The sequence below is a fragment of the Camelus dromedarius genome, chromosome 2 (assembly GCF_036321535.1).
Source record: "Camelus dromedarius isolate mCamDro1 chromosome 2, mCamDro1.pat, whole genome shotgun sequence".
NCBI lineage: Eukaryota > Metazoa > Chordata > Mammalia > Artiodactyla > Camelidae > Camelus > Camelus dromedarius.
Genome location: NC_087437.1, coordinates 86,213,188 through 86,228,996, shown reverse-complemented (window position 1 = coordinate 86,228,996; position 15,809 = coordinate 86,213,188). Strand labels below are relative to the sequence as shown.

General features: G+C 36.3%; 1 protein-coding gene across 1 annotated transcript in view; it reads left to right on the top strand.

The window, feature by feature from the left end:
* NSUN3 (NOP2/Sun RNA methyltransferase 3) overlaps window positions 1–9,925 on the top strand; it is a 44,962-nt gene extending 35,037 nt beyond the window's left edge. Inside the window, exon 6 of the mRNA XM_010978509.3 lies at window positions 7,829–9,925. Within this exon, the coding sequence (XP_010976811.3) occupies window positions 7,829–8,099 (271 nt within the window). The 3' untranslated portion in view covers window positions 8,100–9,925. The remainder of the gene's footprint in view (window positions 1–7,828) is intronic.
* The last annotated feature ends 5,884 nt before the right edge of the window (window positions 9,926–15,809 follow it).

Genomic DNA, 15,809 nt, shown 5'->3' with positions numbered 1-15,809 from the left:
CTTTGGACTCATTTTATCAGCAAGCTTCTGAGGAAAACAGATATTTTAATCTACCATTTGGGGTTGTGGAAACAAAATTTAGTTACAGGAATTACTAGATTATTTGGAATTTGGAATGACTACCAGATTACTCCAAATTATTTGGAATTTTAATGAAGGAGTAAAGTACCTGTGAGTTTCTAACCATTGAGTGTAATTTGTTAAAATTCTTTAAAACTGTGATCTCGATGTCAATCTGAAATGAAGGGGTTCAAATTATGTTTCAGCATGAGGTATTTGCTTTCATTTACCTCATCATAAATTCAGTGCAGTAGCGCTTTAATCAGTGAAGGTTATGGTCTCTATAAAGGAGCAGGTAGCCAAGATTCTCAGGTCATAGCTTCAGACCTACTAATTCTTAGTTCCTTTGTATTAGAAGTGCCTAAAAGTCCATACTTACTCTTTATCTTCAATGAGTATTTGGGACAGTTGGGATAGTAAAATGTATACATGTGGCATCCTCTGTCTTATTGCCCCAGATTCTGTACTTATTTTAGCAGTTACAATATTTGCTTCAGGGTATACAGCAGTGGTAAAGCTTGCAGTCCTTTTCCTGGTGTTAGATTAGGGTGGCCGTCTTTGTGCTGCATTAATTACCTGTGTAACTTCAGGCAGGTGACTGAGTCTTTGTGACCCTCCATTTGATAAATTGGGTCAGACTATTTACCCTGTACACCTCATAAGGTTTTATTAAGACGTCCTGTGTGAAGTGCTCTTTAAATTAAGCACCAAATAAACATAAGGTAATGTTATTAATTAGGCTGATCACTTGTCCTTCACTTGGTTAACATAGGAATCAGCATCTCATTTGAGTCTTGGACCAGATCCACATTCCTGTTAATTCAGGAATATTCTATCCTAAAGGAAGAGTTAGAATTTCCTCAAGGGTATGTGTGCAGTGGCCTCTAGAAACATTTCACCTTTTCAGTTTTGGATTCAGTTTTTGTCAGTAAACTTGAGCAGTAAGATACAAGGATTGCCAGTAGTTTCCATACATTTTTCACATTGTTAAGTACACAACTGTTTTTCTTTTTTACGTAAGTTGCACATAACCTTATAAAGTAGCCTTATATAGAACTTCTGAAGTGTTTCTTGAATATTATATGGTTACAAGGGACCAACTGCAAGATTGATGCTCCTACGCTCATTTTAATTTTTTTTTTAAGTTACTACATTCTTACTTGGCTTAAAAAATATTTAATGCTAGAGTTTCTAAGATGAGTGGAATAAGCCTGCTAATATTGTGGCAATAAAGGAATTTTAAAGTCTATTTCACTTGATTACTTCCTCATATTTATATCTGAAAGAATGGTAGATGTTGCCTTGATGCTTTAGCGGTGATAGAAGGGACATGAAGAAAATGAGGAATAAATATATTAATCACAGTAGTGTTTAGCTGTAATCTTAATTATTCAAGAATACAGACATCTATGGTTGTTTTACCTCTGCACCAGAAGTTGTTACAGGAGAGACAGTGCCTGTACCTTCAAACATGTTACAGGAAGATATAAAAAGAAAATGCTTATCCCTTGATGGTAAGTCATGAAGAGTTAAAATAAGTTAAAATAAAAGAAACTTTTTCTGCTTTGGTCAAAAGATGGCACTATTGCTGTGCTGATTGTTTTCTCCTGCAGTTTGGGCTGAGTATTTTTAAATGCGGAGAACAGTTAAAATTAGTGATCTCATTAACACTGACCCTTCCAACGGAATGCCAAATTTCTAACTAAGGGCCAGAGGAGTAGACCAGAAAAACGGAATTTATATTTTTAAAATGTGGCAGGTTGTTTTAATAGTAATTTGTAAAAATAACATTCTCTGAGACTCAGATTTGCCAGAGGAACAATAGATCACCCTGCATCATGTTTTCAATTTTGGTTAAGTTGGAAATGCCCTCCCTTTGGGCCTTTGATAACTGTCAGGGTTCAAAGACATTTTGGGGTTTTGTTTTGTTTTGTTTTTAGTTTTTAAAGGTCATTGAACTTATTCTTTCATTAAGGCAATACTTTTTTTTTTCTTCAAGGTGTTAAAATCAGGTCATCATTTTTCTTTTATTTTCCTCGGTCATTATATTTTACTAGTTAGTAGTTGTAAGACTTAGTGAATTAGTCTGGAAAAGTAAAGGTAGACTCTTTTTTTGCTGGGAAAGCAGCATGATTTCATTTTATTTCTAAGCCAGTATTATATAAATGGCTCTTGGGGCTTGATTCTCTGTCTTTCCTCTAAGCAGATCTTTCAAGGATAGAGAAATTCAGTGAAAAGCACTGAACAGAATGATAAAATGAGCTCTTGAAAAAAATGGCTTTATTATTGATTGTACAAAGTGTTCTCTAAAAGATACAGACAAATCAAAACACTTTTGGGAGGGGGCAGTGGGGAAGAACCCTTGCTGTATTGAGAGAACACAAAAGTCCAGTTTTTTTTTCTTACTTTATATTAGAATAAGGAAATACTGATGGACTCCTGCATATAGATGGCAGATTTGCCTGTCTGCTGCTTTTTAAAGTTAACGTGTAAATGATTTCCTTTAAAACTATTTAAATTTCATCAAATAACTGTGGCTAGTTTATCATGTAGATACAGTACAGAAGATACTTTATATAATTTTGCATTGTAACTCATTTGAATCTAAAATACAAGTCCAAAATCTTATTCAAAATCTTCGAGGCCAGATGTGTTTGAGAATTCTGATTTTGTTTTTAAGGTGATAGAGTACGTATTTGGTATATCACCTCAACCACTTCCCTCAGTAGGGTCTAGGACAGCACCCTATAATCAAACATTAATACGTATTCAGCAAAACATTTGACTAGTTATACCACATGGGCTCATTCTTGACCGTAAATGGCCTCACATCAATTTTGAGGCCAAATGAATCTGCCACAAACTTCAGAAAAAAGCTGTAGTCTGCAGAGTTTTTTGGATTTCACAGTGGAGTATAAGAGGTAGAGACCTGAAGTACCATTCAGGTGTTCTCTGTGAACTGCCAAAAATCAGTTAAGGTTTTCTGTTTGTAAATGGGGAAAATTTCTTACAACCAAATTAGGAAGGACAGTCTCTCTCTTCTCTTTCTCCTTCCCACCCCTTTCCTTCCTCACCTTCCTCCTTCTCACTCAGCCTGACCCCACCACCCCAGTTGCATGTACTGAAGCTTCCAAGTTTTCTCAGTTTTCAGTCATTTAATTTCTTCTGTCCCTTCTTACTTCTCTCTGGAGTCTCCTCTCCTAATCTGGAGTAGTTAACCCCTAAGGGCTCCCATGCATTTATCATTCTGGGGCTTCACCCCCTCTCTGTTCTCCTGTGTTGCATTCACTGTTTTCTGTGACACATTTCTCCTCTTTCTTGATTTACCTCCTTGTTTTGCTAGAGGTAAGATTTCTGAGTCATCAGATATCTGAAAGCTTCTGTCTCCCTCCTATGTATTTATCTGACCGTGTGGCAGTAAATAGCATCCACTTTAAATGGCTTTTTCCCCAGGATTTGTAGCGCACTACTCCCCTGATGCCGGTCTGATTCCTGGACCCTTATAGGGATCAGTTTTTCTCTCTGGAGGCATTTACCATTCTCTCTTTGTTCTTGAAGTCTCAAATTTAACAATAATGCATCTAGGTGTGGATGTTTTCCATTCATTACGAGGTTAAAGTTTTTACTGTGTTACATAAGACCCTCTCCTCTTAGCTCTCTGAACTCATCTCATGCTGCCACCACCTTCCTTCCTGTGCCACAACCACACTGGCTTCCGCGTTCCTCAGACATGGCCGGGGGTCTCGGCACTGGCTATTCCTTTTGTATGGGATGCCCTTCCCCTCAGATATCTATATGGTCCACTCCCGTACCTCCTCGGGTCTTTGTTCAGTTGTCACTTCCTGAAGTGTCATTCTATTCTAATTATCCTACTTAAAATTGCAATCCCCCCTCACCATCTGAGCACTCCTAATCCTCTTACCTTGATTTAATTTTCTTCATAGCACCTATCGCTAAATAAAAAATATATGCAAACTGTGATATTGTGAATATATATTTGATCTTTGCTTCTGGCTCCAGACCAGAGCTCATAAAACCCTTATAATTTCCTAAGTGATAAGAATGTAAGAGTGATAGGAATGTCTTTTTTTTTTTTTTATACCTGGTTTTGGTAAGGGTGAAAGGAGCCACTTTTGTTATTCATAGTAAGCTCTTTTCAACTATACCTGAGTTTATGTTAATGAGTTGACTTTTGAACAGTCCCTAAGGATGGGGGACTAATTGCCAAGTTGCCAGGGGAGCCAACTGTGTAATTAGAGGGTTGGAACTTTCAGTGCCACCCTCTCCCTACTTTAGGGAGGAGGAGAGGGGCTGGAGATTGAGCTCAATCACCAGTGGCCAGTGATTTAATCAATTATGCCTGCTTAATGAAACCTCTATAAAAAAACACCACTAAAGAGATTTGGCGGGTTTGCAGGATGGAGAGAAGGTACTGGGAGGGTGGTGTGTCTGGAGAGGGCACAGGAGCTCTGCACCCTTCTCCCAGATTTTGCCCTGTGTATTTCTTCCATCTGGTTGTTCTGAACTGTGTCTTTAAATAATAAATCAGTAGTGTAGTAAGTAACTGTTTTTCCTGAGTTCTGAGAGCCAATCTAGCAAATTATTTAACCCAAAGAGGGCGTTTGGGGAACTCCCAGTTTATGCTGGTGAGTCAGAAATACCAGAGACTTGGACTTGCAGTTGGCATTTGAAGGGCAATCTTGTGGGATCTGATGCTAACGCCAGGTGTATAGTGTCAGAATTGAATTAAATTGTAGTACCTGCAGTCATCGTTTTCAGAGAATTGGAGGTTTGCTAGGTGAGGGAAAAACATACATGCAAACACACACCCATATATACATATATATGTGTATATGTAATTACATGTGTATATGTGTGTGTTTATATGCATATGTGTGTGCATATATGTGTAAGTTCTTCGTATTAGTTTGCTAGGACTACTATACACAGTTCTACAGATTGAATAGCTTAAACAACAGAAATTTACTTTCTCACAGTTCTAAAGCTGGCAGTCTGAGATCAAGGTGTCCACAGCGTTAGTTTCTTCTGAGGCCTCTATGCTTGGATATCTCTTTTCTCCCTGGGTCTTCACTGGGTCTTCCCTCTTTAATTCTGTGTCCATATTGCCTCTTCTTATAAGGACACCAGACATATTGGATTAGGGCCCATCCTAATGATCTTGTTTTAAACTCAGTTACCTCTTTAAAGATATTATCTCCAAATACAGTCACATTCTGAGGTACTGGACATTAGGACTTCAACACATGAATTTTGAAGGGTATAATTCAGCCGATGACAGACTTACTTATTTTTTATAGTCTATCTTCTCCGGCTAGAATGTAAGCCTCATGAAGGTGGAGTTTTTTGTTGTTGTTTCTCTATTTCAGTATATACCCAACATCTAGAACAATGCCCAGCAACATAATAGATGCTGAATGAATAATAATGAATGTCGTGGCCTTTTGATGAGTTATTTTAATCTGAACACGTCTATTCTTTTCATCTCTGGAAAGTTCTCTTCTTATTATTTCACTAATTCAAGTCCTCCTCCCCCCAGTTCTCTGTAATATTTTCCCTATACTCCTATCAGTTGAACTTTGGACCTACTTGATTGATCTTCCCTGTCTCATTTTCAATATGTTATTCTGCTTTTTTTTGGAAGATTTTTCAACCTTAACTTCCAAACACTTCTACAAAACATTCTTTATTGTGGTAAACATATATTTCATTCCTAAGAGCCCTCTTCTTGGTCCTGTTTGATGGCATTCTGTTATTGTTTCATGGGTGCTGTATTTTTGCTGATCTTTCTGCATTTACTAGGTCTTGTTATGTCTCTCTTGTTCCCTGAATTTTCTGTTCCTTTGTAGGACATTTTTTGTTTGTTTCTTTTCTTATCTCACATATTACTTAAGCATTTCTTATTCTTAATTATCCTTCATTGCCCATTTTTATTTAATAATGGGACAATACTAGGAGGTTTACATTAGGGATGAGACTTTTTTGCCTGGTGATGTCACTTTATGATTTGCTGAATACGCAGATCTTTGTTTTGGGGTAGTGAACACTCACAGCGGCTGCCTTAATTAGGTCTCCCTAAACAGTTTATTCAACTTCCTTAGATAAAAACCTTCCAACTTTTTACGTGGCTGCCCAGCTTGCCATCTGTGGGAGTCTGGAATCCATGATTTCATATATTCTTCAAATTAATATTTTGTTTTGTTTTGTTTTGTGTTTTGTTTTTTGGGCGGGAGGTAATTAGGTTTATTTATTTATTATTTTATTTCTTTTTTTAATGGAGGTACTCGGGGTTGAACCCAGGATCTCATGCATGCTAATAAGCATGCAGTCTACCACTGAGCTATACCCTCCTCTCCAAATTAATATCTTTGTTTTTACTTTTTACTCCCATCACATTTCATCTGGCTTTTCCAAGTTCCAAACCCCTCTGTAGTTTGGGAGGTCAAATTCATGCCCTCTGTGACTGTAGTCCTCTTCATTTGCTACTATTTCTCTGTCTGCATATCATCTTTCAAAAATGTATTGAAATTCACTGTTAATAATTCTCTCTATCCTTTTTACTTCATTGTTTTGAGTTAGTATTTTTTTCACATTATATTTAAGTGTGTCTAAAGAAGGAGAGAAAAACCTTGTTATAAGTTTGATTGCCTTGAGTTAGAATTCTTCGATCCTTTAATAATTGAACATTGAAAGCAGAATTTGAACTTACTCTGATGTTGTGGATCTTTATTATAAATCTCAGTTATTGGTATGTGCTCTTGTTTCTTAAATATAAGTATGAGACAGGGCTGAGTGCACGCTTAAATCCAGTAGAGGTCTGGAACATGATTTCTTAAAAAAAAAGGAGGAGGAGGAGGAGGAGGAAGAGGAGAAGAAGTTGTTCTTGATTAGTAATTGCTCTGGGGTTATCACCACAGCAGCAGGACTAAAACTTTTCTAGTTTTCTCTCTCAGTCGATGACCTTGCTTCCCACTCCAGTCTTATTATCAAGGCTATGTATCATGAACTTTTGTTTACCTTAAAACATCATAGTTCCCTGTTCATGCTCCCATCTTGTTTTAGATGAGGAGCTGGAATCCCATCTTTTCTGAAGCTAACTCCTCCATGTGCAGTCTGAAGCCCTGGGACTGTTCTTCTTCTGGATCTGCATTTACAAATATGCTCAAGTCTTCCCCTTGAGGGGGAAAAAAACCCTTCCTTCCCATCCTTTCCCTGAAGCCACACTTTCATCTGGAGAAGGCTTCTTAATTTTCTTTCTAGGTTCTGCCTCTCTTTACATATAGCCATTCTCTGAGTATCTGTCTTCAGTCTGCTTTTTTTTGTTTGTTTTTTCTTGCTCTATTCCTGGGAAATCCTATTTATTCCCATGACTTCAGCTATCACTGAGCCCTAACCCCTTTCCTGAAGTTCAAGTGCTCCTTCCCACCTACCCATTAGTACCTACACTCATTATATTCAAAGGCAAACCCAGTACTCCATGCTCTGCCTCCATCCTCCTATGTGTAAGAAAACAAAACAAAGAATCAGGTAAACATATTCTGTTTTTCCCATGTTGACTGGTCTGATTATCATTTCCCCAGTCATCCAGGGGTCCATTAGAAGTAATTGCAAGACTAGGAAACATCCGAAGTTATTACAGTCTGAGTTAGAGAAAGGTTAATTTCAAGTATGTAAGCTTTCTTGCCCTCAGTCCCCACAGTTCCTTTTTAATGTACTAACCAGTCCTCTGCATTTTCTTGATTACATGCAGGTCTGCAATTAAGGCCTTACGTCCTGGAGGGCTTCTTGTGTACTCCACGTGCACACTTTCCAAGGCAGAGAATCAAGATGTGATCAGTGAAATTTTAAACTCCTACAGTAACATCATGCCTGTGGACATTAAGGAAATGGCAAGGACTTGCTCCCAAGACTTCACATTTGCTCCTACAGGCCAGGAATGTGGGCTCTTGGTGATTCCAGATAAAGGTAAAGCCTGGGGCCCAATGTATGTAGCCAAATTGAAAAAATCATGGACTACTTGAAACTGGTGATGTACATTTGGTAAGCCTTTCCATCGGTTATACATCAATGTTTTATTATATTTATTTTTCTAGGCTTTCTACATGTTAACGTTTAAATAATAATGGAGTCACTTTCCTTGGGTCTATTTGGAATCCTATTTAGTTAATACTTCAGCATCTCAGGATCTGTGGTTGAGAATTTTTCAAGTGTATTTTTTTCCTAGAAATATATCTATAGTAATGATTTAAGGTGGTGCAGATGGTGTTTGTTCTGTATAATAAACCTACTGTCTTTTACTTGGCATTTTGTAGTTAAATTAATCAAAGTACATGGTTTTATGCATAAAATGTTTAGAAATGCATTCTATCCAAAATGTTGGTGCATTGAACCTTTAAAACTGCATATTTGCTGGCCCCCTTATCATTTTCTCCTGATCAAATACACAGATTCTTCCAGAGATTTCCCCCACCTTCTCTGTAAGAACTGATTGATATTCTGAGACTAACTTCTTAAACAGCACTATTTCTAGTTCTAACAAAATAAGTTTCTTATTTGCCAAGTTGTTTTTTGTTAAGAACTATCTTCTGTTTACTGCAAAGGTCAGTGACTCCATTGACATCAGCTTTATTTCTCCACTTTTTTTTGTATTCACAAATACAAATTGAAAGGGTAAATTATGTTGAAAGGCCGCTAGAACAGCAGATTCACATGCACATGTTTGACTTTCGACATTCAGCTTGTAGAATAATGGAGTCTATCCAGCAGGCTATAAAGCAAGTACTTGAAACAAAACCAGAATGATTAATAACCGCAATAACTGAACTATATTTGGAGAGTTTGCTACATAATTGCAGTCATAATGAGCACTACAGAATCTGATTATCTTACAGTTGCAATCTGGAGGGGCTTTTTATTTCACTCCGTTATGAAATGTTATCCGAGAGTGTGATGTCACATATTAATGCACAAGAGGGAGATGCCTAATGAGAGTGGATTATACTATTACCAAAACCCAGTACTGTTTACTAAGTGGCTCTCCTTATTTACACATATCCTGGGAATATTGTATATATTTCTGTGTGTGTACTTAGGGTTTTAGCCTCAGGTTAGGATCATGTGTTTTCTCTAGAAATTGCTTCACTCAAATTCCAAACATATTTTTCCACCTATTAAGAAAAAATATGCAGCATATTTCAAAAGATTCTATCTGTTTAGAAATTACTTTTAAAAATAATGAACTCTGAATATGGAAATATAAAATTCTGCTGAAGCTGAATCCTTTTGTTTATTACATTCTATGTATTCAAACTAGAGACTATTTGCTCGCTTACTGTTTTTGTTTTGCAAGCATGTGTAACTGGGAAGACAGAGGAATAATGTTTTTTCTGTACTTTTATTCCATTAGCCATTTTGTTTCCTTTGTATCTAACCAATGTATTTAAAGAAAAGCTGGATCTCTCAAACTCAATCAGCTATACCGGGCTAATACAGAAGATTAATAATAATGGAAAAATTTGTGTGTGTGTGTATGTTTTTAGTTTGTGCTTATTGGTTTGTTTTCTCAATTTGAAATCCTGCTTTCAGATACTATAGGTTTAAAAACACATTTATTCTCTAGATTAATCAGAAAGTAAATGTTCACAGTGCACTTTGTTGAATGTCATTATTTTCCCAACATAATGCCTTGAAGCCTAATCTGAATACTCCATGTGCCATTGTATTAGACCTTTCTATAATTACTGAAAAAGGCATATATAGTTTACATGTAGCTTGCTTTATTATTAATAATAATTATAATGAAACAGCTAACATTCATTGAGCATTAAATGTTTGATTAAGTGCTTTATATTTATGTTATCTTTTTTGAACTTTAAAACAATTCCCGGAGTGAGTATTGTAACTACCTTTTGTGAATGAGAAAACCCAAGTTTAGCACTGTTCCTAGCTTGCCAAGGCTACACTGGTAAGTAAAGTGTGAAACAGAGATTAAAACTAGCTTCAAAGGCCCGACCCTTCTCCCTCCTCCATGCTGTCTCACAGGATATAGGTTATAGGAACACTCAACTGACTTTATCAACTGACTTTACCCTTATTCTCCATTGCTCAGCTTTCCCTTTGTATGCAGTTTCCTATTTTCAGTCATCAAAGGGTTAATTACTATTTGGGGGAAAAATTCTTAGGAATAGTTCAGGCTGTGTTCTATAGAAGTACTTCTTGTGATTGCAATACTTAGAAATCTCCCTTAGAGTTTTCTGTGCCTCCCTTTTCTTTGCAGATGCTGAAGAATAGAAATTTGGAGCAGCCTTGCAATGTCAATTGAAAAGCAGGGAGTAATTGATATTACTCTCTGTGGCATCAAGTCACTTTCAAAATAGCTTTATAAAAATTTAGGTTGCTTACCAACACATTAACTGCTGCCATCAGCACGCTGAACAGCCACTAGTTTCAGAAACAGACTATGAATAAATGTAATGCATTTAGATGGTTTGTACTGAATTTTTAAAGCATCAGATATTATCTATGGCTTGGAATCAGGGCTGCCTGCAGTTCTTCATCCTATTACATATATCTATATAGCCTTATACTGAAGATTGCATGTTACCTCCTTAACAGTATTATAAAAAATACCCTTTTGTACAATGTGAGTAGACATAAAATAACAGATACTGGGACATTTGCTACATGACTAAATAAAGTGATTGCAAATCTAACAGGCCCTTATCCAAGAAGACTTTATATCTGGAGATAAGTGTCAGATGATCTGCATAGGCTAATGCAACTCATCTGGAATACAAAGAGAAAATTGGAACCAATAGCAACAATTTTATTAGATGCCAAGAAGTCCTTTGATGCAATTGAATAGGACTACTTGTATTATATGTTAGGTAAATTTGGCATTGGGGACAAATATAATGGCACATTTTATTTTCAGCCCATTTATATGGTTCAAATCAATGGTTTACAATCTTCTTTTCCTTGCCTTATTGCTGCACTGGGGAGGGGAGTAAGGATGATACCCATTACTGATGTTACTCTTTGGGCTAACGTTGGAGCTATAATATCACCCAGATCCCATGGGTATCTGAAGGATATTCAGATGAAGGTTCACAAATTAACTAATGTCTGCTGGTAATCTACTACTTGTGCTGAAAGCCCTAACAGCATCTGTCCTGAAAACATTAAAAGTAATGTCAGAATTTGGAATGGCTTCAGGCTGCAAAGTCAATGGGAGAGAATCAGAAATACTATCTTGACAGAGCTGTTTCTATTAATATTACTTATCATATGACATTTAAAATAAAATGAAAATTTAAAAGAATTGATTTGGGGTTCTCATTAGGGAATGATTAAACTATAGAGTGAAAAAAACAAACTTAAAAAATTGACCTGTTAATTCAATGCTTAAGATATCTAAAAAATAGTTTTCACTAAACCCAAGGAGGAGAAAAGCCTTGTAGAGCATATGCTTCTTTAAAATTTAATTAGCTCAATCAAATATTAACTCCATACCTTTTGGTAACTTTTCACAAATGAAAAAAGTAATTTCCTTAGTCATGTGAGACTATATAGTCATGTTGAAACTGGGTGAAACCATATGCTACCTTAGAAAAAGGACCATTTGCCTCATTGGAAGCTATCTGATATATGTCATGACTCAATTAAGCTTGCTATGGCTTGTCAAAAGGAATTTTCTGCTGCGTATTGTTATGGAAGAGCCCATCACACACAAATAACTATACAGCCTAGCAGAATCAACAAACGAAAAATGTGTATAGCCTATTGAAAAAGGAGAAACAGGACTATTCTTCCTAGTTCTTAAAAACAAGTGGAAGTAAATTGTAGATATTAACAAGAATGGGCAGAGTTAAAAGGGATTAGCATTGGCAACAGGAGAAAAGAGGAACTGGGCTTATTTTAGTTTATCATTATTAAGTAAGAAAGATTGTTCACATACTCTTCAAAACAAGGTGTTAACAACCTTTGCAAAGTAGTAAGCCATTCCCCTATTCTGGCATTACCGTCGTCTCTGGGGTAAGAGACAGAGAAATGAGAGGATTAAAGAACTTGTGCTGACTTGTGAATTGATGTTAGAACAGGTTTACTGTGGGCTTGTAGCTCATAGCTGTCAACTATTAAGAAAAGGGAAGGGTGATAGCATCTAACTCTGATGCCGCTGGAAATTTTTCTGTGTGATTTTTAGCCATGAAAAGTCAATATAACTAGCTACATAGATAGCCATTCCTTGACTTGATCATAAAAAAACTAAGGTATAAGTCCTAGATTATAACAAATATGTTAAGTGAACACAGCAGACATATGCAAACTATTTATGTTCTGCATAATGGTTGCTTTTGTCATATATCCTTGTACAGATTATCTTCTTTAAATCTTGTGTATGAAATGATAGCTATTCCCATACATGCGTTATTTTCAGCTACATAGTTAACTTGACCATATAGAGTTAACAGGTTCCTTTTCCACCCCACAGGACTCAACTGGCTGAAGCAACCTGATACAGTTTCAACAGAGGTGATTTTTGAACCAGGAGAATGGTTTAGGAGAAGTTTAAAGTGGGATCTGGAACATCACTCTGGAGTTGGGTGTAGATTGAGTCAGTCAAGCATATTTCAGAAGCAAAGGATGCTACGATGGGCCTGAAGAGTTTAGGATACACTCCTAGGAAGCAGATTACAACTCCCAACAAAGTTTACGCTTTCATCTATCTGGTCACACCCCCTACCTTCAATGAGGACTTTAGTACCTAGCTCATATCCTCTCTATTGGAATACCTACCACAGGCTGAATTCAACACCTCTATGAGAAACCCATCCAATATCCCACCTTTGTGGTTCCTTTACTGCTTCTTCCCCAGTGGCTTTTGTCTCTATTTGTCTTTAGCAAATCACTCTCCAGGAAATTCCCTAGAATTTGGCATTCTCTAGAGCCATACTCTCCAGTGGACCTTTCTACATAATAGAAATGTTTTATTTGCCCTGTCCAACATGGACAATATGGTAGCCATGCATGGTTATTGAGCACTTGAAATGTGGCTACTGTGATTGAGGAACATAACCTTTAGTTTTAATGACTTTAATTGTAAATAGCCACCTGTGGTTAGTGGCTACCATATTGGACAATATGGATCTAGAATTTCTTCACCTAGGATAATGTAATCTCAGTATCTCCTACTCTTCCAGCTTTCTTACTCTCTCATTTTCATTAAAACTGCAATCCAATTTCCTTGACACCATAGTTTTTATTTTAAATTTTTTAAATTGAAGTATAGTCAGTTTACAATATTGTGTCAATTTCTGGTGTACAGCATAATGTTTCAGTCATACATATACATACATATATTCATTTTTATATTCTTTTTCATTATAGATTACTACAAGATATTGAATATAATTCCCTGTGCCATGCATTAGAAACTTCTTTATCTATTTTATATATAATAGTTAGTATCTGCAAATCTCAAACTCCCAATTTATCCCTTCCCACCCCATTTCACCCCCAGTAACCATAAGTTTATTTTCTATGTCTGTGACGTTGTAGCTTTTAAACCTTCATCCTCTTACTGTCCTTTCTCTTCTGGTATCCTTTCCTTACCTATCTTGGATCCTATGGTGGATAACTTGACACTTTTTCTCACAGTGCCCTCATCTCCTTCATGCTTTTGCATTCCAGTACATCTGATATTTAAACCTGCAACTCTTGATAAGTCCAGTAGTCCATGCTTCTACTAATATATACAGTGATGGCTGAGCATTGTTTGGAAAAAAAATCATATATTAGTGCAGACTGATGTTATTACAAATTCGTGCACCTGTGCAGATTGATTTCACTACAAATTCATGCTCACTTGCTTCTCCTAAGACTTACGTTGCTTAGTAATTTTGGCTGTTCTTTGACCAGCTTCCTTTTCCATTCTCATTAGTGACTTTTCCAAACTTCAGCTATTCTCTACAACTCTTTTGTATAAACACTCTGCTCTTGTCTCTCAGAAGATGATCCTGCCTCTTAGTTCCTTGAGAAAATTGTGGTCATCAGAGTGAGTATTCTTTTTTTATTTTTTAATTTTTTTTAAACTTTTTTTATTGAGTTATAATCATTTTACAATATTGTGTCAAATTCCAGTGTAGAGCACAATTTTTCAGTTACACTTGAACATATATATATTCATTGTCACATTTTTTTCTCTGTGAGCTACCATAAGATCTTGTATGTATTTCCCTGTGCTATGCAGTATAATCTTGTTTGTCTATTCTACATTTTGAAATCCCAGAGAGTGAGTATTCTTACTCTTTCCTAATAGATACTCCTCCTTTTATTTAGAAGCGCCATGTTCATCTGGCCTCACAAATTAGAAACGTGGGAGTCACGTTCAGTTTTTCTCTTTCCTTTTCTTCATTCTCACCTCTAGATAATAGCCAAGTCTCACTTTTTTTTTTTCTTCCTGTTCTCTCTTAGTATCATTGGCATTGCCTTAGTTAAGATCACCTGGGCTATTGAATTTTCTTCCCAGTCATCTTCCTACCTGCTGCCTCACACTTCACAATCCACGCTGTCTATTGCTGCTCTAGTGCTCTCCATATAATAAAACCCCATTATGTCATTACCCTGCTTAAAAGTTTTCAATGGCTCCCCATTGCCTGTAGGATGAAATCCACGCTCTTTTAGCATGTCATTACTAGGTCCTCTTGCTTTGAGATCTGTATCTCTCTCTCACACACACAGATACACACACACAATTACATCCTCTTTAACTTCATAAAAATTTGAACAATCCTACTGAAGAAACCTACTATCACAGTGTATAAAGTGTCCCAGCGAATTGGTTGGGATACCCTTTAGGTAACTTGCCACATTTCCCACTCTACAATTAGCTAGAGTTCTACTAGATGACCTGATTTTTTTTCCAGTGATCTAGATATTTAAAAAGATAGTCTTTTTGTTCTTATAATCCTATCTGAAAACTATATATTTGGGCTGCAGTATTTAGGCTGTTTTTTTGTTTTGTTTTGTCTTTGCAGTGAATGGAAAGAATAGGCAAACCATTTTCAAAAGCTTGTGCATTAGGCTGAAAGATGTAAATTAAATAACGAATCCACCATATTATGAGCATGCTTAGGCATGCATACATTGTGGGAAAATTTCAAAATGAAATAGGCTCAATAATAAGATTGGAATGCCGATGGATAAATCCATAATTGTCTTCTGGAGGATACTTCAAACCTACAAGGAATATCCAAGGGCAGAACAGCAGATGAGAATGTCTTAAAATAGAAAAAGAAATTGTACTTCAGCACATCAAGGACAGTCAAAAAATAGATTATTAAAGTAGCACTTGCAGAAACCATAGAAAAATCGTATTCTCTATAAATTTATCAGTTACTCCAGAGGGTTTTTGTGTGTGTGTGAAATTTGAAAATTAATGTGATTTGGAACTACTACTGCCTCTGTGATAGTAAATAGGTCTCAAACTTTCTAAACCTTGGTTGCCTAATTTTTAAAGTAAAATAGATTATCTCTAAGAAAGTGAATATGTTTTAAGCCATTACTATATCACAGACATTGTTCTAATATTTATATACTTGTTCTTTTATTTAACCCATTCTCTTCTTTTTAAAAAAATTTCTCTGACTTATAACTGAGTTTGAAGTAAAGGGCTAATTCAAGGGAGTCAAGGGAGAAAATAGAAAGACAGTGGTGGAGAATCAAAATAAGTC